The following is a 24,227-nucleotide window of genomic DNA, read 5'->3' on the forward strand; positions in this document are numbered from 1 at the left end:
GGACTTCCCATCGGAGCTCTCTTCACAATGTTTGGTGACATTTCTTTCCTATTTTCTTCTTTTTTTTTTTATTTGAGACGGTGCAGGGTGCCTTTGGATGGTGGGTGGCCCCTCTCAGCATGGGTGCCTGATGGCAGGGCGCCGTTTAACGGTCCGGTGCCGAGTCTGATGATGTCAGGGGGTGGGACCTCCCATCGGAGCTCTCTTCACAATGTTTGGTGACATTTCCAAAGATGGTATCAGCATTTCATGTGAATCATTTGGTAGAACTTCCGACTTTTCCTGATATGGACTCTTCCGCACCTCATGCAAGGGAACTTAAGCTTTTGGACGAATGCAGAGCTCTGTTGAGGCATCTCAAGCTAAAGAATGGATTCAGGATCATCTCTTTGTTTTGTGGAGTGGTTCCAAGAAGGGTTCTCCAGCTTCCAAGTCTACTTTTGCGAGGTGCCTCAAGGAGGCCATTGGATCCACATATATAATGAAGGGACGTTCAGTTCCTGAGAGTTTGAGAGTTCATTCTGCGCACTCTCAGGTGACTTCATGGGCAGAGGCTTAGCTGGTTTTACCACAAGAAATTTGCAGAGTGGCAACTTGGAAATTGCTGCATACTTTCACAAGGCACTATCGTTTGGATGTGGGGGATCCAGAATCCTGGTCATTTGGTGAGAGTGTTTTGTGAGCGGAATTCTCCAGGTCCCACCCTAAATACGGAGCTTTGGTACATCCCAAGAGTCTGGTCTGATCAGGGTACGTACAGGGAAAGGAAAATTGGTCCTTACCTGCTAATTTTCGTTCCTGTAGAACCACAGATCAGTCCAGAGACACGCCCAATGGTGGAGAGGTGGCGAGTTGTCTGCTCAGCTGAGATATATTGGTAGGGAATACAAATTTTCATGGTATGGAATACAGACTTGTTGGAAGTTTTTGTAAATTTGTTGAGTTTGTTGGTGTTTTTACGATTTTTTTGTGCTTGGGTACAGGTCAATACTGAGGAACTGCAGGTGGCACAAGTGATTATGCAGCAGTGTCAATAAAACTTCTTCTGTCTCCATCTGCTGGCAGGGATGCAAAACCCAGGAGTCTGGACTGATCTGTGATACTACAGGAACGAAAATTAGCAGGTAAGAACCAATTTTCCTTTTATTAGCATTAAATTTTAGCTGCCAGACTCTAGACCATTGCTCAAGCTTCACTAGATCCCTCCTCATATTTTCCACATCTTCCTGGGTGTCTACCCTATTGAAGATGTCAATGTCATTTGCAAAAGACAAAACTTTCTTGATGGTCCATCTACACTATTGCTTATGAAAATGTTGAAAAGAGTATCTGGCTAACTTGCATTGCATATTCAGTGGCATGGGTGCGCTACTGAATATTCCTGGCTACCTAAAATTTAACCAGTTATGGTTTGGTTAACTTTAGGACTTCTGTAGGACTGATCCCTGTTGCACACCAGTAGTAACATCCCTCTCCTAGGCGTGAACTCCATTTACCACTACCCTTTGTTGAAACCCACTCAGCCAGTTTCTAACCCAGTCACTCATTTAAGGGCCCATATCAAGGGTGCTGAATTTATTTATAAGTCGCCTATGTGAAACCGTGTCAAAGGCCTTACTGAAATCCAGGTACCCTAAATCTAGTGCACTCCCTGATCCAGCTCTGATCACCCAATCAAAGAAACGGATTAGATTCAGCTGCGCCACTTAACTTTTGCCAAAGTCACTGTGCTCACATAACCCCCTCTTCTGAAGTCTCTGCATTGGCTCTCTATCCGCTCCCACAAAGGTTCAGCCTCTTCTTTCTCACCTATGAATGCCTTCACTCTGCAGCACCTCACTACCTCTCCTCTCTTATCTCTCTTGTGCACTCCGCTCGGTCCCTCCTGTCCATGCCCTTCTCCTCTACTGCCAACTCCGAACTCCATGCTTTCCACCTGGCTGCACCGTGTGCTTGGAACAGTCTTCCTGAACTGGAGCGTATGCTCCCTCTCTTGCCGTGTTTAAATCCCATCTAAAGACCCAGCTTTTTGAAGCTGCTTTTAAATAATTAGGCCTGATTGTTTGCTTTTAGCCTCATTAACTAACTTTTTCTATTTTTGTTTTTTAACCATTGTCTTGCTTTATGAAATGCCCCAAGTCTCATGTCCTGTATGTTTGTCTAATTAGATTGTAAGCTCTATTGAGCAGGGGCTGTCTTTTTTGTGTGTTTGTAGAGTTCTGCATATGTCATGTAGAGCTATAGAAATGTTAAGTAGTAGTAGATTCATCTGGTAAATCATGCTGCTTCAGATCCTGTAACCCATTGGCTTCCAGAACAGCAATTCAATTAATTTACTCATCACAGAGGTCAGACTAATTGGCCAGTAGTTCCCAGCCTCTTCCTTACTTCCACTTTTGTGAAGAGGAAACACATCCTCTCATCTCCTGTTTAAATATGGACCTCGAAATCTCAAGTTTGCTTGAAGGAGCAGTCACTTACTCCTGGCACCGGCACCCTACACCTTCTCGAACACAAGACACACAGAAGCCCGACCCTGAGGCAATATCGTGCATGCTCTTACACATTCACCACACAGGCACAGGGACACACACACACACAGCGCTGACATTTGTCTATACCCTTGGTGCCTGGTTTCTGAGCAGCTGATCCTGCCCTTCTCTCATCTCGCAGATATTAATGAATGCCACATCTCCCCGGACCTCTGTGGGCATGGCACATGCGTGAACACTCCGGGCAGCTTTGAGTGCGAGTGCTTTCCTGGCTACGAGAGCGGATTTATGATGATGAAGAACTGCATGGGTGAGTGCTCGCTGGACTCTGTGTCCAAAATCTGAAGGCTGGTGGGGTCTAGGAAGAGAGTTACTGGGGTCTTCCAAGGGATAAAGAGAAAAAGAGAACCCCTCACTAAACTCGGGGTACTGGTAGCACTGTTTAACCTTACCTAAAGCCAAAATGTTGTCTTTCGGCACAGAGACAGATGGACACATCCCATTACGTGGCCGGTCCCTGGCAAAGAGATAGAAAAAGATCATGGTCGGTCTCCAGCAGAGAGAAGCCGAAAGATTTCCAAGCCTATTCCATTGGCACAGAGAGAGGGAGAGACTGAGGAACTACCAAGACTGGTCCCTGGCAGAGACAGAGGGAAGCGCAGGCCTGATCCCTGTCATGGAGAGAAACCGAGGGATCCCCAGGCCTGGCCCTTGGCACAGAGAGAAAAAGAGGGCCACCGATGTTGGGTCTCTGGCATAGAGAGAGGGAGAGACAGAAAAATCCCCAGGCCTGGTCCCTGGCACACTGAAATACAGAGAGCTCTCTCCATACCTGGTCCTTAGCACAGAGAGAAACGAGCACACATTAGGCCTGGCCGCTAGCATAGAGCAAGGCCCCTGTATGTGTATGTTAGGAAACCTGGACTATAGGAGGCCCAGTGTTACTACTACCACCTGCTGATCTTTTTTTTTTTTTTTTGCTTCTTGCCGGTCCGCAGACATCGATGAGTGTGAGCGAGATCCCTTGCTCTGCCGTGGTGGCACCTGCTTTAACACAGATGGCAGCTTTGAGTGCGTCTGCCTGCCCGGGCACGAGCTGACGCCCGAGGGTACCTCTTGTATGGGTAAGGAGACAAAGCGCATTACCTCTCTGTAACTATCTCAGGTCTCTCCTATGCCAGGGTTGCATTCTTCCTGCCATATCTTACATGGGCTTAGTTCAATATTGGGATAAATTCGTGCAAGAATGTGCAAGAGTTGGGGGACTTGTCCCCCTTTTGGGGGGAGCTCAAGCCTCGCCATGTGAGTCCAAAGCTTAGATTACATGTTAACAGTTTTTGGTGTCAGGACAGAAACTGTTCCTTATTTTGTCTCCTGAAAGTATCAAGTATCACAATAAAAGGGCTGTGGTTGAATGTGTTCTTAAATACGTCTGCAGTGTTCCTAAGACCCATGTTTTCCCACTACACAGTGCTGGGAAGAAAAGTAAATGGGTTCTAAGCTCTGCTATACAGCCCTGGGGAGCAAGAAAAATGGGTTCCAAGCCCTGCTACACAGTGCTGAGGTACAGGAAGGATGGGTTTCAAGCTCCTTTACACAATGCTACAGGTTTCAACCCATTTCATAGAATGATTTATTTTTTATTTATTTATTTTGATTTTTTCTATACCGGCATTCGTGATAACATCACATCAAGCCGGTTTACAGTAAACAATGGGGTAATAACTGGAACATAGAACCAAATATGTAATATACATATTATAAATACAGTTACAATAAACAAGGATACGTACAACTAGGAGTAAGAAGAAGAAAAGATAGGAACTTTAACATGTTGTATTAACCTGTAGAATGGTAAAGTTTCCAAAGATGGAAGTGAATGATTTACAATGAATTGTTCAGTTCAAAAATGCAGTTTTTAACAATGAGGAAGAAAACATAAGTAATGAAGATTCTGGATGTTTATAAAGTGTAGGGGAAGATTATCAGGATGGTTATAAAAGAGAATTGTTGCTTGGAATTTGAATATCGGAGAGAATTGTTTTTAGTCTGAGTCTGGGAAGGCTTGTTTGAAAAGCCATGTTTTGAGTCTTTTTCTAAATGTCAATAAGCAGGGTTCTTGTCTAAGTTCCGTTGGTATGGAATTCCAAAGAGTGGGTCCTGCTGTGGAGAAAGCCCTATCTCTATAAGTTATATGGAGGGAAGTTTTGGAAGGTGGTACCTGCAGAGACTCTTTGTAGTACTCTCTTATGGGTCTGGAGGAAGTATGCTTTATGAAAGGGATTTGTAGGTTGAGAGGAGCGATTTGTTGGATGGATTTATAGATTATGGTGATTGACTTATAAAGAATTCTGAAATGGATTGGCAGCCAGTGTAAATCTTTAAGGATCGGGGTGATGTGCTCTCTTCTCCTTGTATTTGTTAGAATTCTAGCTGCCGTATTTTGAACCATTTGTAGCGGTTTGGTATGTGTTGATGGGGTACCTAATAATAAAGAATTGCAATAGTCTAACTTGGAGAAGATTATTGCTTGTAGGATAGTCCTGTAGTCATGGATGTGGAACAGAGGTCTTATTCTTTTTAGAACATTCAGTTTATGAAAGCAGTCTTTAGTGGTTTGGTTTATGAATGCTTTTAAGTTAAGCCTGTTATCGATGATTGCGCCCAAATCTCTTACTTTTGTTGTTTGTAGATTAGTTGGAGGGATTGTAGGGGTGTGGCTAATCTCAGATGATATTAGAAGGAGTTCCGTTTTTGAGGAATTTAGGATTAAATTCATACTGGAAAGGAGGGAGTTGATTTCTTGCAGATAATATTCCCAAAGATCGAGGGTTTTTTTTAATGGATTCTTTAATTGGTATCACAATCTGGACATCATCTGCATAAAGGTAGTGTTTAAGGTTCAAGTTGTTTAATAGATGGCAGAGAGGGAGGAGGTAGATGTTAAAGAGGGTGGGAGAGAGGGATGAACCTTGTGGAACTCCTTGAGATGAAGGGTAGCGTTTAGATTCTTTACTGTGTATTTTTACCTTGAAGCCTCTGTTTTTCAAGAATGAGTGGAACCAGGACAGTGCAGAGCCTGTTATGCCGATGTTCAATAGTTGGTTAAGGAGCATAGAGTGGTTAACAGTATCAAAGGCGGCTGAGAGGTCCAAGAGAATCAAAAGGTAGGACTGGCCTTTATCTAGGCCTAGGATGAGGTAGTCTGTTAAGGAAATTAGTAGAGATTCTGTGCTTAACGATTTCCTGAAGCCATGTTGTGAAGGGTAGAGAATTTTGTGGTCTTCCAGGTAGTCTGATAATTGAGAATTAACCAGTTTTTCCATGACTTTAGCAATGAATGGGAGGTTTGAGATAGGGCGAAAATTGGAGGGGTCGTCTGGGTCTAACTTTGGTTTTTTCAAGAGCGGTTTGATTGATGCCATTTTAAGGTCGTCAGGGTAGAGTCCTTTAGATAAAGAGCAGTTTATTATGTCTGCCAGAGCTTTGGATATAGTATCCGGAATAAGGAGGAGTAATTTGGAAGGGATTTGGTCTAAAGGGTGTGTCGATGGTTTCATCTTTTTCAGTATTCTAAGGATCTCAGAAGTTGTAGTTGGTTCAAATGAGTTGAGTGAGATGTATTTGTTATGGTGTATATAGGTACTGTAGGGGGAAGAAGTATTGGGCGAATTTTTAGAAAGGAGGTTAGCTATTTTGTTATTGAAGAAGAGAGCAAGCTCCTCTGCCTTTTCTTGTGCTTTGTTAAATGGAATGTCAGGTGTTTGGATTTGAGTTAAATTGGAGACGTAGGTAAAAAGGGCTTTAGCATCAAAGATCATATGATGGATCTTATGAGCATAGAAGTCTCTTTTGATTTTTTGCAAGGAATTTTTGTAATTGTGGAGAGCAGTTTTGTAGGTAGAAAGGGTGGACGCTGAAGGGGATTTGCGCCATTTGCTTTCGTTCCGTCTGAGGGAAAGTTTTAGATTTTGTAGTTCTTCATTAAACCAAGGTTGTTTTTTTGGAATATTGTGTTTTAGTTTTTTTGTTGTTAGAGGACAGAGTTTATTAGCTGCAGTTTCTGTAATATTATTCCATGAGTGAAGTGCCGAATTTGGAGAGGAAAGGTCCATGTGGAGTAGTTCTAAGACTAGGTGGTTGTGGAGGTCCTCGGATGCACATATTTTCCTGTAGGAGAATTGTTGTTGAGGGGCGGAGTGCTGTTTTTTTTGTGCCAGTGTGATGGTGGTCGAGATTAGAGAGTGGTCCGACCAGGGTACTGGTTCGCAGATCGGTTGAGTTGAGTTAGAGATACCAGAATTGGTGAAGATAAGGTCCAATGTATGACCTGCTTTATGAGTGGGTTTCTTGATAATCTGATTGAAACCTAAAGCAGACAAGGCTGTAATGAAAGTTTTCCCATTTGTAGATAGAGATGGATTGTTGACATGTAAATTGAAGTCACCAAGTATAATTGCTGGAGAATCTAAATTAATGTGGGAGACTATTAGTTCCAGAAGAGGAGAGGCATCTAGGTCGAGAAGGCCTGGGGGGGCATATACAAGAAGAATTTGGAGATGGTTTGATTTGAAAAGGCCTATTTCCAGTTTGGTAGAAGAGTTGACAGAGTATTGGGTGAAATTCAAATCTTTTTTGGTAGCAAGAAGAATTCCTCCACCTTTTCTTTTCTGTCGGGGAATGGAGAAGAAGTCATATGAATGTGTAGGTAGTTGGTTAATTAGAGCAGTGTCTGTCGATTTGAGCCAAGTTTCTGTTATGGCGCATACGTCTGGATTTTCTTCTAGGAGAAGATCATTGAGAATGGGGGTTTTTTTAGTGATGGATTGTGCGTTGAATAGATATAGTGAGAATAATGTTAGTCCAAGCAATTGTGTAAGAGGGGAAGCCATGATGGGAATGAGGGCTTTATAGGTGTGAGGATGAGAGGTCCCAAGAAAGTTACTAGTTGCATTGTGTCTCCTGTGATGAAGAATCGGAATCGGTAGACCGCGGAGCATGATGGTTAGAATAGGTCGGAGGTCTTATTATTATTATAGAAAAGTAATGTTAAAGATCTACTATGTGAATAGGGTGGAGAGGTAAGAATATTCACGGTGGTTGATTGTGACTGAGGCTTGAATGAGAGGTGAAGAATGATTGCGGATTACTTGTAGACTTAGAGAATAGTCGAGTGAAATTGAAGAACTGGTATTTGAAGACGAGAGGTGGATGATGATGGTTATGGGGATGTATTATGCGTCAGGGGTGTACGAAGAGGTGCACATAGGGGTAGGCCCTTTTGTGCTAGCGGTGATTCGGTCCTGGGAAGGTCACTTTTTATTTGTTTAGGTTTGGCGTCAGAATCAGCATCAGACTCAGCGTGCTGGTTGAAAGCTGAGTGCTTGGAGGAAGTTGTCTGATGCTAGTTGAAAGCTGAGTGCGGTAGTACACTTTCTCTGGACGTTCTGCAGTGTAGGAGCAGGAAGTAGAGTTTTAAAGGGATTTTTTACAGATTACAATAGCTCCCAGTTGGAGGGAGAGATTGAAAACTCAATGATGTGGGGTGCGGAGGTTGACCAGCGTGAGAAACTGAAGGGCTGAGCTGTATCAGGTTTCTATGTTAGGGCTGTCCTGCGGGGCTACACGAAGGGGCACACAAAGGGGCAGGCCCCTTTGTTGCGCTCCTTCGGCGCGCGGCGTTCGGCGCGCGGCGCCTAGCAGGGCGAGGGATTTAAAACCCAGCCGGGCTGTTGCTGATAGGCTGAAGGCGTTTTGGTGGGCGGGCCTTGGCGCGATTCCCTCGGTTTTTTTTTAAAGTTTATTTTCTTTAGCCGGTTTAGGGTCTCGGCACGCGGCTGGCGTTGGGGCCTCCCGGGTGAGGGGGCGAGCACTGACCTGACCCTCCCCCGACGGGGCTCCGGCGCCGGTCGCGCAGGTCTTCGGTCGTAGAGAAGAAGAAGGAGAGATGGCGGCTGCCGCGCGAAGATTTAAAACCCAGCCGGGCTGTTGCTGATAGGCTGAAGGCGTTTTGGTGGGCGGGCCTTGGCGCGGTTCCCTCGGTTTTTTTTTAAAGTTTATTTTCTTTAGCCGGTTTAGGGTCTCGGCACGCGGCTGGCGTTGGGGCCTCCCGGGTGAGGGGGCGAGCACTGACCTGACCCTCCCCCGACGGGGCTCCGGCGCCGGTCGCGCAGGTCTTCGGTCGTAGAGAAGAAGAAGGAGAGATGGCGGCTGCCGCGCGAAGATTTAAAACCCAGCCGGGCTGTTGCTGATAGGCTGAAGGCGTTTTGGTGGGCGGGCCTTGGCGCGGTTCCCTCGGTTTTTTTTTAAAGTTTGTTTTATGGGGAGTGGAAGGAGTGGGCTCTGCATAGAATGCTGGGGAGTGGAAGAGGTGGGCTCAGTTATAGAATGATGGGGAGTGGAAGAGGTGGGCTCTGTTGTAGAATGCTGGGGAGTGGAAGTGGTGGGCTCTGTTATAGAATGCTGGGGAATGGAAGAGGTGGGCTCAGTTATAGAATGCTGGGGAGTGGAAGAGGTGGGCTCTGTTGTAGAATGCTGGGGAGTGGAAGAGGTGGGCTCTGTTATAGAATGCTGGGGAGTGGAAGTGGTGGGCTCTGTTATAGAATGCTGGGGAATGGAAGAGGTGGGCTCAGTTATAGAATGCTGGGGAGTGGAAGAGGTGGGCTCTGTTGTAGAATGCTGGGGAGTGGAAGAGGTGGGCTCTGTTATAGAATGCTGGGGAGTGGAAGAGGTGGGCTCTGTTGTAGAATGCTGGGGAGTGGAAGAGGTGGGCTCTGTTATAGAATGCTGGGGAGTGGAAGAGGTGGGCTCTGCATAGAATGCTGGGGAGTGGAAGGGGTGGGCTCTGTTATAGAATGCTGGGGAGTGGAAGGGGTGGGCTCTGTTATAGAATGCTGGGGAGTGGAAGAGGTGGGCTGTGCATAGAATGCTGGGGAGTGGAAGGGGTAGGCTGTGCATAGAATGCTGGGGAGTAGAAGGGGTGGGCTCTGCATAGAATGCTGGGGAGTGGAAGGGGGGTGGGCTCTGTTATAGAATGCTGGGAAGTGGAAGAGGTGGGCTCTGTTATAGAATGCTGGGGAGTGGAAGAGGTGGGCTCTGTTATAGAATGCTGGGGAGTGGAAGAGGGTGGGCTCTGTTATAGAATGCTGGGAAGTGGAAGAGGTGGGCTCTGTTATAGAATGCTGGGGAGTGGAAGGGGTGGGCTCTTAGAGAATGTGGGGAGTGGAATAGGTGGGTTCTGTGTTCTGTTGCGCATAACTGAAGGGCTGGCTTGAAAGCTACGCTAAATAATGCTGGCATTAGGAGGGGTGGATTGTAAGAACTCTGCACAATGCTGCTGTAGGATGGAGTGTAGTATTCATCATTTGGGAAACAGAAGAATGATGGAGCTCCAGTGATGCAATATATACTTTAATATTCCAGAGAAATGATGGAGCCCCTTTGATATTTATTTATTTATTTATAGAATTTTATATTCTCTAAATAAATATGTATGAATAAATATATATATATTAAATAAATATAATAAATATATATATATATAAATAAAGATAAAAAATAATTATTTATAAATATTTAAATATTTATAAATAAATATTTATACATTTTTATACATTTTTATAAATTATACATTTTTATAAAAAATTTTAAAAAAAATATAAAAAAAATAAAAACTTTTTTTATAAAAAATTATAACTTTTTATAAATATTTATAACTTTTTATAAAAATTTATAAATAAATATTTATTTATATAAATTGATAAATATATATATATATAAATAAATATAAAATATAAATATATATATTCTCTAAATAAATGATATATAGTGTAATATTAGGGAAGAGTGGTCTGATATTACCTAATGGAATGTGCCAGATAAATGATGGAGTTCTTTTGATATATAGTATAATATTCCAGGAGCCTTGGCAACAGTGTTAATGCAAAGGGAGTGACGGAGACCCCTAGATACATAGTATAATATTATAGCATAACATTTTTCTGACAGTGTTTTCATCTGCTCGCCCCAGACATCAACGAGTGCTCCCTCAGTGCTAACTTGTGCAGGAACGGCAGGTGTGTGAACCTGATTGGGACCTATCAGTGCACGTGTGACACTGGATTCCATTCCACTCCAGATAGACTGGGATGTGTGGGTAAGTGATCGGGGGCTCTGGGCCACATGTGAGGCTTCAGGGGCCTTTAATGTAACTCTTCCCAGGCTCTTATTATGTATGTGAAGATGGAGGGCCCCTAAGGGTCCCCGGGTGCATCTTGCCTGAGGATGGTAACATGCGGACCTCCAAGTCAATTCAGTGTTAACTCACTGAAAGATGAAAGGATAGAGGTGAAAGCTCGGGAGGCTCTCAGTGTTACTCACCTGAGGATGAAAGGTATTGTGTGAATCTTCCAGGTTATCAGTATTAGCCTGAGGATCAGGAGAGAGACAGAAGAAAGCAGGTATTGGTGAGGAAGGATGAAAATCATTTGAAGGGAGAGAGAGAAACCAGGATGAAGACTCTGTAGGCTGGAGAGAGAGGGGCCAAAGAGGAGACAACAGATTTAAGGTTATGTTTTCTAATTATGTATGCAATTGTAATTTACCAATTACTTTAGATTGAGCAGGCTAGAAATGTCTTATTAAATTAAATCCAATTAAAAGAGAGATTAAAAAGGAAACCATGAAACAGACTTACATCTCTTGCTGCTGTTGCTTCTCCTCTTTGTGACCTATGTTGACGTCTCTCTTTCCATCTTCCTAATTCTAGCACAAAGAGGCAGGCCTGGCACTCAGTTACTGCTGACTGAGCCCTTGAGTGCTAGTTCTGCGCCCTGCCCCCTACACCCTAGATTATTGTTGAATTTAGGCACGTTACCCTGGAGAAACGGAGAGAATCCCCTTCCCTCCTCCCTGCTCCCCCAAAGAAGAAGCCATACTTAGCACAAAAACCGGACTAATGGTTACAGAACCTAGTTTGGGGGTTTTTTTCACTCCTGTGAGGATTAAGTTTGTTGCCTGCACCCCCCCCCCCCCCCCCCTTCCCCTGGACAATATTTTAAATATTGTCCCCCCAAGTCTTGCTGGTTCTGCGTCAGCACCTTAAAGAGCCATGAGATAAGTCCCACACTAGTACTAGGGGCTCAGAGCGGTGCCAGAGGTGTTCGTGATCTCCAGATGCAGAGGCGAATGCATGCTCCTGGGAAGAGAGTTCAGGCAATAAGGAACCGAGGCATTCACCACCTCATGGGTTGAATCCAAAATGTTCCTATTCATTCCGACATTGAAATGAAAGCATTCCTTTGCTGGTGACATTTCTCGCTCCTGTGGAAGGTTTAACGATGGACCGCTGATGGGGGGAGGGGTACCGTGAGCCTGGGTGTGGTCATGTACAATGGACCAGTTTACAAGAACACATTGAGGTCCATATGCAAAGGGTTGCCCGGGTAACTTTTCGAGGTGCCCGAACAAATCTCAAGGCTTGAATAATATTCCCCGCTGCTGAATGGCCAATATTTTGTCCAGGTAACTCCATGCCCACACAGAATTCAGCCAGGTAAAAAGAGCTGGTCCCAGATGTGTTCTGGGGGCGTGGTTACGTTTTAGCTAGAGAGCTGATATATTCAGTGCTGCTTGGCTGAAATTAGCCAGGGAAGTCTGGTCAGGAAAATACCTGCCCTAAAGTCACACGGGTAATTTTAATCCAGTGCATTGATGAGTGGAACACTCATCCGGTTATTTTTCAGTTGACTTTCTGGTTAACTTCCCCATTCAGCAGCTCCACTGAATGTCAACAAGGACTGATGGTTCACAGAGATTATGATAGAAACCAAACCAACAAAAGCATCCTTCATAACTTGAGAAATTATATTTAAAGAAGCAGTTATATCTATGTTTAAAAGAATCTAGGATCTGTAGAGATCTGATGTATTTGTCACAATCTCTGGGAAAACCACATTGCCTTGGGTCCAGGATTCGACATAGCCCACTGTCCTGTTCTGAAATATATATGAATTGCCATTTCTCCAGCTGCCGATGACGTTGGGTCTTGCTCAATTCTAGAAATGAAAAACCTTCTGGTGGAGGGTGACTTGCTGTCTCTTGGAGGCTTTCCCCAGACACTACAAACCAGTGTTCCCCCAACCTTTTCAGGCCCAAGGCACACAAACGTAAGCAAAGATGCGTGGCGTGCCAACCTCCGTGGGACACGGAGCGGACTCATAGGATCAGACTTAGAATTAGGGAAGCGCGGAGCACCCCCAGCAGCCTTTCTTCCACAAAGGAAGGGAGAGAAGGTGTCCTGAACAGCCCAAGCTATGCTTCCAGCTTGACAGTGTGAGGTCTAAGAAGTGGGCCAGAGACCATTGATTGCGCAATGTAGAGACCAGCGAGCTATAAAATCCGATACCCACGCGCACATGCGTGCCTGGTTTTTGTATCGGCGTGGACATGGGCATGCCACCCATTTAGTTATCACATTTCAGGGCTCACAGTGTAGCTGGGAAGAGGAGGCATACATGATTAAACATATTCTCATAAAGTGTTTTAAGAGCCATTGCTGCTTGTCTCTTGTTGCTGTAAGGTGCTGAGAGCAGAGCCAGGTGCTGTTCTGGATCTGAACATCAGTCGGTGGTAACTTTTCCGTGACGCACCTGATCAGGTCGCGAGGCATACCAGTGTGTGGCACCCTGGTTGGGAAACACTGTTATAAACTGGTTGTGCTCTGACGACGCTAAACGCTGGCTTTTCCTTTGTGTCTGTACTGGCAACGATGAATGCTGTGCTTATGGCGTAACAGAAGACCTCTTCTCTTTCAGATATCGATGAGTGCACCGTCTCAAACGGGGGCTGTGATAACCATTGTACCAACTCAGAGGGGAGCTATGAATGCAGCTGCAGCGAGGGGTATGCCCTGATGCCGGATAAGAGAACCTGTACTGGTAAGAAAAACAAGTGACAGTAATCCCATGCTGAGAACAAGCTGCATTTCTGATTCATCACTGCTGGCTGTAATACCTTTTTATGGAAGCAGCATAAGATTTTGCCAAAGGTGGCAAGGTGCATGACTTTTGGAGACCACATGGGTCCCTTTAGATGTTAGTGCAAGGCAAAAGGAAGAAGGATTATATATATAAAATTTTATATACATTGTTTCCTAGCATGTAGCCAGATGGACTCAGGACCAATGGGTTATATGCTCCCCTGCTAGCAGATGAAGACGGAGTCAGGTTTCAAAGCTGACATCACCTTAGATGCAGTGACCTCAGCCCTCCAGTATCTCTCCGTCTCCTAGCAGATGTGGACGTGCGTTCCCTATTGGGATCGCTGTACCCATTAGAAGAAATTCAGCTTTTAAATTGGAGAAAGATTGAGTCCCGCTTTCCTGCAGTGATACCTAAAGGTCATTCCCCCAGTTGAGAATTCCTGAGGCAATTTCAGAGATCCCTCAGAGGTGTGCCTTGGTCCTGTAGCCAGTTCCCGGCGTGGACTTTGCTGCTAAAGCAGCTGAAAGGCAGTAGGTGCAGGAAGCAGAGTGCAGTGACAACCAAAGCTTTCTCCCCTCCACAGCCAAAGACCATCTCTGTACTCAGCCAGTAAATAAATGTTAAGCCCAGGTAAGTAAAAAAAAAAAAAAAAGATTTCCTGATCAGAGACGTTGGAGGAGTTTTGGTAAGATTTCCTCCAGTCTCCTTGCTCGGCATGCCGTACTAATATCGTTCCCGATCCATTCTTGTAAAGGGAAGTGGGCATCCAAGCAAGTTGAGCAGCCCCCCAGTAGGCTAGACCCCACTTCAGGCTTAGTCAGCTCACCACATGGTAGGCCTCATCAGAGCCACCTTGCATTGCCCTCCATACAGCATCAGTATGTGCAGTGCATGCTGGCTCTGCGCACACACAACAACACACACACACACACACACACACACACACGTATGCACACAACCACTGTAGCCCACTGCTCTAACCACTAGGCTACTCCTCCACTCGCAACAGTAACATGGGATAGACTTAATTTTGGGCTACTTGCCAGCTTTTTATGGCCTGGATTGGCCACTGTTGGAGACAGGATGCTGGGCTTGATGGACCCTTGGTCTGACCCAGTATGGCATGTTCTTATGAAAGCAGTCACAGTGCCCCTCACCTGTGAGGAGTCGATCCAGGAGTGCCCAATGCTTTCAGCCCTATGGGAACTTGACATTTCAGAGGTCTCAGTCCTTGGGTAGGATTCAGTTCTTTCAGGGCCGACAGTCAAAGAGAGGGGCAGGTTCGGGTTCAAGTTCAGCCCAAACTCCCCAATGAAGTTTGCCAACCCATCCACGGAACGAGTGTTATGGCCGTTGGTCGCAGATGGCTGCGACCGCATCTACTCACGTCCTGCACTCTCCTGCTTCCCTCTCCGGGCCTGCTCGCAGCAGGAGCTAGTCTCTGCCACTGCGTACCCCATGGATCCTCGTGGCGGTCGGGACGCCGCCGCCACCCACGCTGACTCCGGGCTTTCCTAGGTGAGCGCACATACCACTGGGCCCTCTTTTGAAACTACCATGGTGGGAACCTTGGGGTGTCCCTGATGGATGATGTCATTGGATCAGGGTTCTTAAACTCCGCCTTTGCCCCCAGCTAGCTTACTTGGCAACGAGTTCCATCGCTACTGTATGAGCTCCTGTCTCCGTTGGACCTGTGGTGACGTTACCAGACTCTACTTGGACTCTGGACCCTGTCAGGTACCTGCTCCTCGGGGGCCAGCGTGTGCTCTCTACGGAGACTTGGTCTCCTGGCTTTCCACGCTCCTCGGGCTGGCCCTGCGCTTTCCAGAAGTCCTATTCTGCCAGCTCCCCACTCCTCAGGGCTGCCTCTGGGAACCCTTCTCCACTTGGGAGTTCTATTTCCCTGCTTCCCCACTCCTCGCGGCAGTGCCTACATTCTATACCAAAGACTGTCAGTGCTTCCCTGCTCCTCGGGGTAGTGCCTTCATTCTACACTTGGGACTGTCAGTGCTTCCCACTCCTCGGGGCAGTGCCTTTGTTCGACACCAGAGACTGATGTGCTTCCCCGCTCCTCGGGGCAGTACCCTTGTTCTACCACTGGTGACTGCCGATACCTCCCGCTCCTCGGGCTTGTCTACTTCATCACCTGGAGACCTAACTCAGTTTTCCCCACTCCGCAGTGGGATGTTATTCTATTTCATTGTACCCAGGAAGGAGGGTTTCTTTCACCCCATCCTGGACCTCAAGAGTGTCAACCAACACCTAAGTGTAATTCATTTCCTCATGGAAACTCTGCACTCCATGATAATGGCCGTACAACCAGAAGAGTTCTTAACCTCCCTGGACCTCTCCAAGGCCTACCTTCATATTCCAATCCAGCAGGAACATCAGCTTTTCTTACACTTTGTGGTACTGGGCTGCCATTTGGCCTGGCCACCACCCCCCGAGCATTTTCCAAGATTATGGTGGTTATAGCGGGGGCACTGAGGAAAGACGGAATCCTGGTGCACCCATACTTGGACTACTGGTTAATTCGGGCAAAGTCATTGGAAGAGAGTCTCCGGGTGACCAGGGTGACGTCTCTGCTTCAGGAGCTTGGTTGTGTCATAAATATGGACAAAAGCAGCCTCAAGCCCTCCCAGTCCTTGGAATATCTGGAATATTCCAGTCTTGGAATATTTGGTTCAATACCCAACAGGGCAAGGTCTTCCTCCCACTCTTGTGGATAAGGGAATTGACATCCCAAGTGCGTCAGTTGATGAACACGATATGCCCCAAGATGTGGAGCTATCTTCAGGTCCTCGGTTTGTTGGCATCAACCCTGGAGGTAGTGCCGTGGGCAAGGGCACACATGTGACCACTTCAATCTTCCTGGCTGTCATGTTGGAACCTGCTGTCTCAAAACTGTTCAATTCGCCTCCATCTACCAATGGTAGTATGCTCTCGACTCCAGTGGTGGCTGCAGGAAGCTCACCTGGTCCTCACAACAGACGTGAGCTCTAGGGTTGGGGAGCTCACTGTCAGGAACTGATGGTCCAGAGGTGTTGAACCAAGGAAGAAGCACTCTGGAACATAAACCGCCTGGAAGCCCGGGCAGTCAGAATGGCATGTCTACAGTTCAGCTCCATATTCCAGGGTCAGGCGGTCCATGAGATGCAACAACGGTAGCCTACATCAACTTCCCGGGGTGAACCAAGAGCCAGCAAGTGTCACTGGAAATAGATCTCCTTATGTAATCGGCTGAATTACATCTACAGATGATCTCAGCCTCCCACATCACAGGAAAAGACAACATCAGAGTAGACTTTTTAGGCAAGGAGAGTCTGGATCCAGGAGAGTGAGCGTTATCAGCCAAAGCCTTTCAGCTGGTAGTAGATCGCTGGGGCCTCCCATCAATCGACCTGCTGGCTGCAACTCACAATGCGAATGTTCCCCGATTTTTCAGTTGCAGAAGAGATGAGTGGTCCCTGGGGATCGACGCTCTCGTTCAGACCTGGCCAGAAGAGGACTTACTATACGCCTTTCCTCCGTGACCCCTGATGGGCAGGGTCATTCGCAGGATCGAGTGCCACAGGAGATTAGTCCTAGTAGTAGCTCAGGATTGGTCCAGGTGTTCGTGCTATGCAGTCATGCGGAGACTCCTGTTGGAGACCCCCCTGTTCCTCCCACTGCACAGGGACCTGCTCCAGCAAAACCAGGTTCTTCATGAGGATCCAACTCGATTCTGTCTTACGGTTTGGCCCTTGAAAGGGCTCACCTGATGAAACGTGGATATTCAGCAGCAGTAATTACCACTTTACTCCGCGCCCGGAAGAACTCTACATCCTTAGCGTACGTGTGGGTCTGGAGAATATTTGAGGTCTGGTGCGAGGAAAGTGGTGTTGCCCCTCGGATGGTCATAATCCCTCTGGTTCTGGAATTTTTGCAGGATGGCTTGAATTAAAGGGATGTCCCTTAACTCCTTGAAGGTCCAGGCAGTGGCTCTCTCCTGTTTCAGGGGAGAGGTAAGCGGAACCTGCCGGTCGGCACATCTGGACGTAATCCATTTTCTGAAAGGGGTAGAACACCTCTGGCCACCCCTTTGGTGGCTGGTTCCCTTGTGAATCTTAATCTAGTTTTGGAGTTTTTGGCAGGGACCTCCTTTCGGCCTCTGCGTAGTCTTTCTTTGTGCTTATTAACCCTGAAAATGCTGTTCCTAGTGGCAATATGCTCGGCTCGTCACATCTCTGAACTACAGGCATTGTGTCGGGAACTGTTCCTCCAGATTACTCCAGGAGCATTACAACTTCATACCATTCCATCCTTCTTGCCCAAGTTAGTCTATTTGAATCAGTCCATTTTGTTGCAATCCCTAGATAGGCACAAAGACACATTTAAATGTCAGCAAGCTTTTGGCACAGTATCTGGAAGTTTCAGAACCGGTACGCAAGACGGACGGCTTGTTTGTTCTTCATGGTGGAAGGAGTCAGGGTGAATCAGCTTCGCAGGCTGCCATAGCTCGCTGGATCAAGGAGGTGGTCATGGGAGCCTATGTAGAGGCAGGAAAGCCATTACACTTTCAGGTTAAAGCTCATTCCATTAGGGCTCAGGCAGTATCCCGGGTGGACCAGACTGCTGTCTCCTGTTGACATCTGCCAAGCGGTAACATAGTCGTCCTTACACATCTTCTCCAGATTCTATTGCCTGGACTTTCAGGCCTGTGAGGATTCAGCTTTTTCAAGGGCGGTGCTAACTGGATCGCAGGTAGCCTTCTGCCCTGATTGGGAGTAGCTTTTGTATATCCCATTGGTCCTGAGTGCATCTGGTTACAAGCTAGGAAATGGAGAAATTACTTACCTGATAATTTCGTTTTCCTTAGTGTAGACAGATGGACTCAGCATCCCGCCCACGGCTGCCCAGGAGAGGTGCCAAGAAATCTCCCATGATGTGAATATCAATTCCAAGAGGTTAAGGGTAAGCCATCGCCCAATCCCTAGATCAGGGCATCTATAATCTTGCTGGGATTCAGCGATTATGTTTGGTTGAGTAGTTATGGTTATCCGTTTTTTAATCATGTTTTAATCAAGTTTTTGATTAGTATGTCCATAATGGCTTATGAAGAGAATATTGAATGGCTGAGGTCACTGCAGGGGTGTATCTAAGGTGACGTCAACTTTGAAACCTGACTCTGTCTCCATCTGCTAGCAGGGGAACACATAACCCATTGGTCCTGAGTCCACCTGTCTACACTAAGGAAAACGAAATTATCAGGTAAGTAATTTCTCCATTATATATGCCATCTTACATATACTCTCATGTTTATCATCATCCTACCTCTGTGGGAAGATCCCCAGCCTCTACAGGATAACTGAATTTTGTTTAACCACATGTTCACAGAATGAACAGCTGTACTTCATTCTGTGCATATGTGGTCTGGTCAATTCATAGACCTGTCCTAAAGTTAGCTGGACTTATCTGCACCACCAAATGTACAGGCTAAGTAATTATCATATGGGAAGCAACTTCAATCAGATAGAAGTCCATATTGGTGAGCAGGAAAGTTATCTGGGTAAAGTTATAAGAATCCATAATATATCAGGCATGGTAGTGTGTCTGTCAGTGCTCGCGCATATCCCCCAGCCCGCCGATAGATGGCACAAGCGGCTCCCTGGCCATCTTGGAGGCTCAAACACGCCGTACAGCGGCCATGTCACAACACCAGCTACAAGAGGTACTCCTGGGAGAATGCAGCGCTACTGCGGAATGCAGATTTTGCGCAGAATTCCTCCTTCCCGCAGATTTCCTCACTCACCTCGCCGATTTCCTCCCTTGCCGGAAGACTATTCAAAACCGGAAGGACAGCGGCCATTGCGGGACAGGCAGAAAATAGAGGAGACCCTGGCACGCTGCGAATGGAGCGCGTCCCACGGCACACGCTCCATTCGCGGCGAAAAGGGAAGGCCCTGTGTGCCGCGATCAGCGATCTCGGGCCTTCATCTTCACCGCGAATGGAGCGTGTGCCGTGGGACGCGCTCCGTTTGCGGCACGCGGGGGTCTCCGCTGCTATTTTCTGCTCAAGGTGAAAATGGAAGGCCCCCGTGTGCCGCGAACGGCGCGCCAGGCCTTCATCTTCGCCGCGAACGGCACGCCAGGCCTTCATCTTCGCCGCGAACGGCACGCCAGGCCTTCATCTTCGCCGCGAACAGCGCGGGTCCTGCAGCATGCCAGTGAGAGAGAATGTGTGTGTGTGGGGGGGAGGGGGGAGGGTGACAGAGAGCATGGTTGGTAAGAGGGAGGGTGGGGAGGGTGTGAGAGAGAGCATGGGAGGTAAGAGAGGGTGGGTGGGGGGATGCTTGAGTGTGGGTTTCAGAGATAGGGAGCCTATATGAGGGGAGGGGGATGCCGGTGAGAGAGAATGTGTGTGTGCGGGGGGGGAGGGGGGAGGGTGACAGAGAGCATGGTTGGTAAGAGGGAGGTGGGGAAGGTGTGACAGAGAGCATGGTTGGTAAGAGGGGGATGGGGAGGGTGTGAGAGAGAGCATGGGAGGTAAGAGAGGGTGGGTGGGGGGATGCTTGAGTGTGGGTTTCAGAGATAGGGAGCCTATATGAGGGGAGGGGGATGCCGGTGAGAGAGAATGTGTATGTGAGAGAGGAGAGGGGGTGTTGGGGAGTGTGAGAGACAGCTTGGTAAATAAACTTTTCCAGCCCTGGCTTTAGCAAATGTGCCTCCATGTCCCTTGCCCTGGGTGAAAACAATTTTGTTTTTCCTTTTCAGCTAACGCTTCCATACAAGAGCAGATGTGCCAATAAAAAGGCTCGCCGCCCGGGTGTAGAACAAGTACAGTTGCTAGTATACATATAAGAACATAAGATATGCAATACTGGGTCAGACCATCCTGTTTCCAACATTGGCCAATCCAAGTCACAAGTACCTAGCAAGTACCCAAACATTAAATAGATCACAAACTACTATTGCTTATTAATTACCATCATAGCAGTTTATGCATTTATCCTCTAGGAACTTATCCAAACTGTTTTTAAACCCAGTTGCACTAACTGCTGTAACCACATCCTCTGTAATTAATTCCAGAGTTTAACTATGCACTGAGTGAAAAAGAATTTTCTTCAGTTTGTTTTAAACGAGCTACCTGATAACTTCATGGAGTGTCCCCCTGATCCTTCTATTGTCTGAGAGAGTAAATAACCGATTTTAATTAACTTGTTCAAGTCCTTTCATGATTTTGTAGACCTCTATCACATCCCCCCATAGTCATCTTTTCTCCAAACTGAACAACCCTAACCTCTTTAGCATTACCTCACTGGGCAGCCGTTCCATGCCCTTAACATTTTGGATGCCCTTCTCAGCACTTTCTCCAGTACAGCTATATCCTTTTTGAGATGTGGTGACCAGAACTGCACACAATATTCAAGTGAGGTCTCACCATGGAGCGATACAGAGGCATTATGACATCCTCCGTTTTATTTGCCATTCCCTTCCTAATAATTCCTAACATTCTGTTTGCTATTTTGATTGCCACAGCACACTGAGCCGACAATTTCAATGTGTTATCCACTATGACACCTAGATATCTTTCCAGGGTGGTAACTCAGGATAACTAGCCTGATATTCTGCTGAATATAGCTTGATAAAGTTATTTATTTGTTTGTTTTTATATACAAGATAACATATATAATTGGTTGATGGTTAAACAAAAACAAGGTGTGTGTATATATATATATATATATATATATATAAAATATCAATTCAGTATACAGGGATTGAGATGAGTGTAGGCTCGGGGACTTCTTTTGTTTGTTGCAGCGTAACAACTACAACAGGCTGGCAGTAGGCAAATATCATAGGGGTAGATATTGCTGGAGGGTAAGTGTAGATGATTTGGGGGGTGGAATATGGATGTAGAAGTTAAATAGTGAATTAACGGTAATATTATTCCATGGATGTTATGGAAAAGGGTCCGGTTTGGGATTAAGTCATGTTTTGTTGCAAAGGCTTTGTGAAATAGCCAGGTTTTAAGATTTTTCTTGAAAGATTGAGTTGACGGGTCTATTCTTAGTCCAATAGGGAGTTTATTTCATAGGGTGGGGCCGGCAAGTGATAGCGCTTTTTCCCTTGTTGATGACCTGTGTGTTGCTATCGGGGATGATGTTTGTAAGAGTCCGTTGTTTGAGGAGCAAAGGTTCCTTGGTAGTGTGTGGAGATGAAGGGGTGTAATCAGCCAGTTGGGTTTGTCGTTGTGGAGAGTTTTATGTATGATGGATAAAACCTTGTATTGGATTCTCTGATGGATGGGCAACCAGTGCAGTTCTTTGAGGATGGGAGTGATGTGTTCTGATCTTCTGCTGTTTGTGAGGGCTCTAGCAGCAGCATTTTGAAGTAGTTGGATAGGTTTAAGGGTGGATGCTGGGAGACTTAGTTGTAGGGAATTGCAGTAGTCTAGTTTGGAAAACAGAAGGGCAGTTCGGAAGTCTTGTGGGTAAAGAAGTGGTTTGGGTTTTCTTAGGATCTGGAGTTTGTGGAATCCATCTTTTAACATGTTGTTAATGTGTTTTTTGAAGTTTATTTGACTATCTAGGACGATGCCTAGGCTTTTTACTGAGGAGTGTCTGGTTTTTTGGTTGATGTATGGTGGGCGGGAGGAGGAGTAGGTTTGTTGGATATGTATAGGATTTCTGTTTGTTGTGATTGAGTGTGAGGGATAGCTGAGAGAGAAGGTGTTTTATTGTACTTAAGTGGGAGTTCCATTGATTTAGGGTTTGTTCAATTGAGACTTTAATTGGAAGTAGAATTTGCACGTCATCAGCCCAAACTAAGTCCAATGAACTTGCAACCTTTGTTATGGAGTCTCAGTTTAGTGGACCCTTGGGCCGACCTGGGGAGACTTGGGAAGGTGTTCACTGTCTTTAGGAGACCACAGGCCGGGAGGCAGATGTCGGGCAGGACGTAGATGATGCTCTTTACACTGGAAGCTGGTGCTCCCCCGGGAGGAGCCCATAGGAGCCCAGCCGCTGGGACTTAGGTGAGGTTTCACCCCTGGAAGCTGAAGCCCCCCCTGGGAGGAGCCCGTAGGGGCCCAGCCACTGGGACTTAGACGAGTAGTGAAGCTGGACAGGAACTGGAACCAGACAAGAACAGCGAGCTATGCTGTAGTAAGAGACAGGAACTGGAACCAGGCAGGAACTGTAACAAGACTCGGGTACTGGAACCAGGCAGGAACTGTAGCAAGCAGACAGGATCCAGGCAAGAACTGTAGCAAGCAGGCAGAAACCGGGCAGGTACTGTAGCAGGCAGGCAGGAACCAGGCAGGTACTGTAGCAAGCAGGCAGGAAAGGAGCGAGTTCCAATGGCAACCCACTCCGGGGCACGGCGCAACTGGGAACCGGATGGTAACCCCGTTGCAAGGCAAAGAATGAATGTCCGCAGCCAGCTTATCAAGGCCACAGCTTCTGACGTCAGGAATTGGGCGGAGTCACCAATGGCGGGAACGGGTCTAGAAAAGCATCCAAGTGGCGCGCGTGCACGCCTAAGAACAGGGCGTCCATGGGAGGCTTCCTGGCGGCGTTGCCCTCACAGGGACACCGCCGAACAGGCCACAAAGCAGGCCACCAGGAGCGGGAACGGGTCCAGGAACATGGAGGTAAGGGTCTGGGCGCGGCCCTCACGACCAGAACCGTAACAGTACCCCCCCTTACACCCCCTCTTAGCAGGTCCAGGCTTACTTGGGTGATCCAGATGAAATTGCCGTAATAAGTCCTTGTCGCGGATATTACGGGCAGGTTCCCACGAGTTATCCTCGGGTCCGCAACCCTCCCAGGCGAGCAGGTATTTCCAGCGTCATTGATGGAATCGGACATCCAGAATCTCACGTAGTTGATAAGTGGTATCATCCAGTACTGAAGGATCCGCTGGTTCAGGAGCTCAGGAGTGATATCTGGACAGAACAAGAGGCTTCAACAATGACACGTGGAAGACGTTGTGTATATGCATGGAGGAGGGTAAGCGTAACCAGTAGGAGACTGCTCCCACTCGCTCGGCGACTCGGAATGGCCCACAGAATCTCGGGGCTAGTCTTCGAGACGGGATCCGTAGCTGTAGATTCTTAGTACTAAGCCAGACGCGATCTCCAGGCAGGAAGATAGGCGCTGGCTGACGATGTCTATCTGCCCATCTCTTGGCAGACTGGGCAGCTTTAAGTAACTTCCCCTGGATAGAAGTCCATAAAGACAGGAGCTGGCGGGCTGAAAGTTGCACTGCCAGGAGTGCACTGGGTTCAAGCAAAGGCAAGGGCGGTCGAAGTTGCTTCCCGTAGACAACGAGGAAAGGAGAACTTCCAGTAGCGGCATGCGTATGATTTTGTACGAGAACTCCGCCCACAGGATTATCTTGGCCCAATTATCTTGGCGTTCATTTACAAAAGAGCGCCCTGATTACACAATACGGACCCTTGGGCTGAGGGGGAGTTGGCGCTACCTATGGGGAGGAGCTCCACAGGTCCCCACCGTTGGCTGGCGAGGCTGGAGTGAGGCCGAGATCCCGCTGGGGCTTCACCACTACCAGCCCTCGTTCCTCTCAGGTTGAGCCCTTGTGTACTGGGGCCGGCTGGACTTACTTGGGGTCTCGGTTCTGAAGTGGCAGGTGCTTGTTCCTGGTGCTTGTTCCTGGACTATGAGATTCGTTGCCTGCCTTGACCCATGCTTGACCCCAGACTATGAGATTCGCCACCTGCCCTGATCCACGCTTGTACGTGGACCACGTG

General features: G+C 47.1%; 1 protein-coding gene across 1 annotated transcript in view; it reads left to right on the top strand.

Moving 5' to 3' along the window:
* LOC115097632 (fibrillin-2-like) overlaps positions 1-24,227 on the top strand; it is a 421,199-nt gene that overhangs the window by 224,561 nt on the left and 172,411 nt on the right. Inside the window, 4 exon segments of the mRNA XM_029613571.1 lie at positions 2,674-2,802; positions 3,491-3,616; positions 10,522-10,647; positions 13,307-13,429. Of these exon segments, the coding sequence (XP_029469431.1) occupies positions 2,674-2,802; positions 3,491-3,616; positions 10,522-10,647; positions 13,307-13,429 (504 nt within the window).

The sequence above is a fragment of the Rhinatrema bivittatum genome, chromosome 8, assembly GCF_901001135.1.
Source record: "Rhinatrema bivittatum chromosome 8, aRhiBiv1.1, whole genome shotgun sequence".
In the NCBI taxonomy this organism is placed as follows: domain Eukaryota; kingdom Metazoa; phylum Chordata; class Amphibia; order Gymnophiona; family Rhinatrematidae; genus Rhinatrema; species Rhinatrema bivittatum.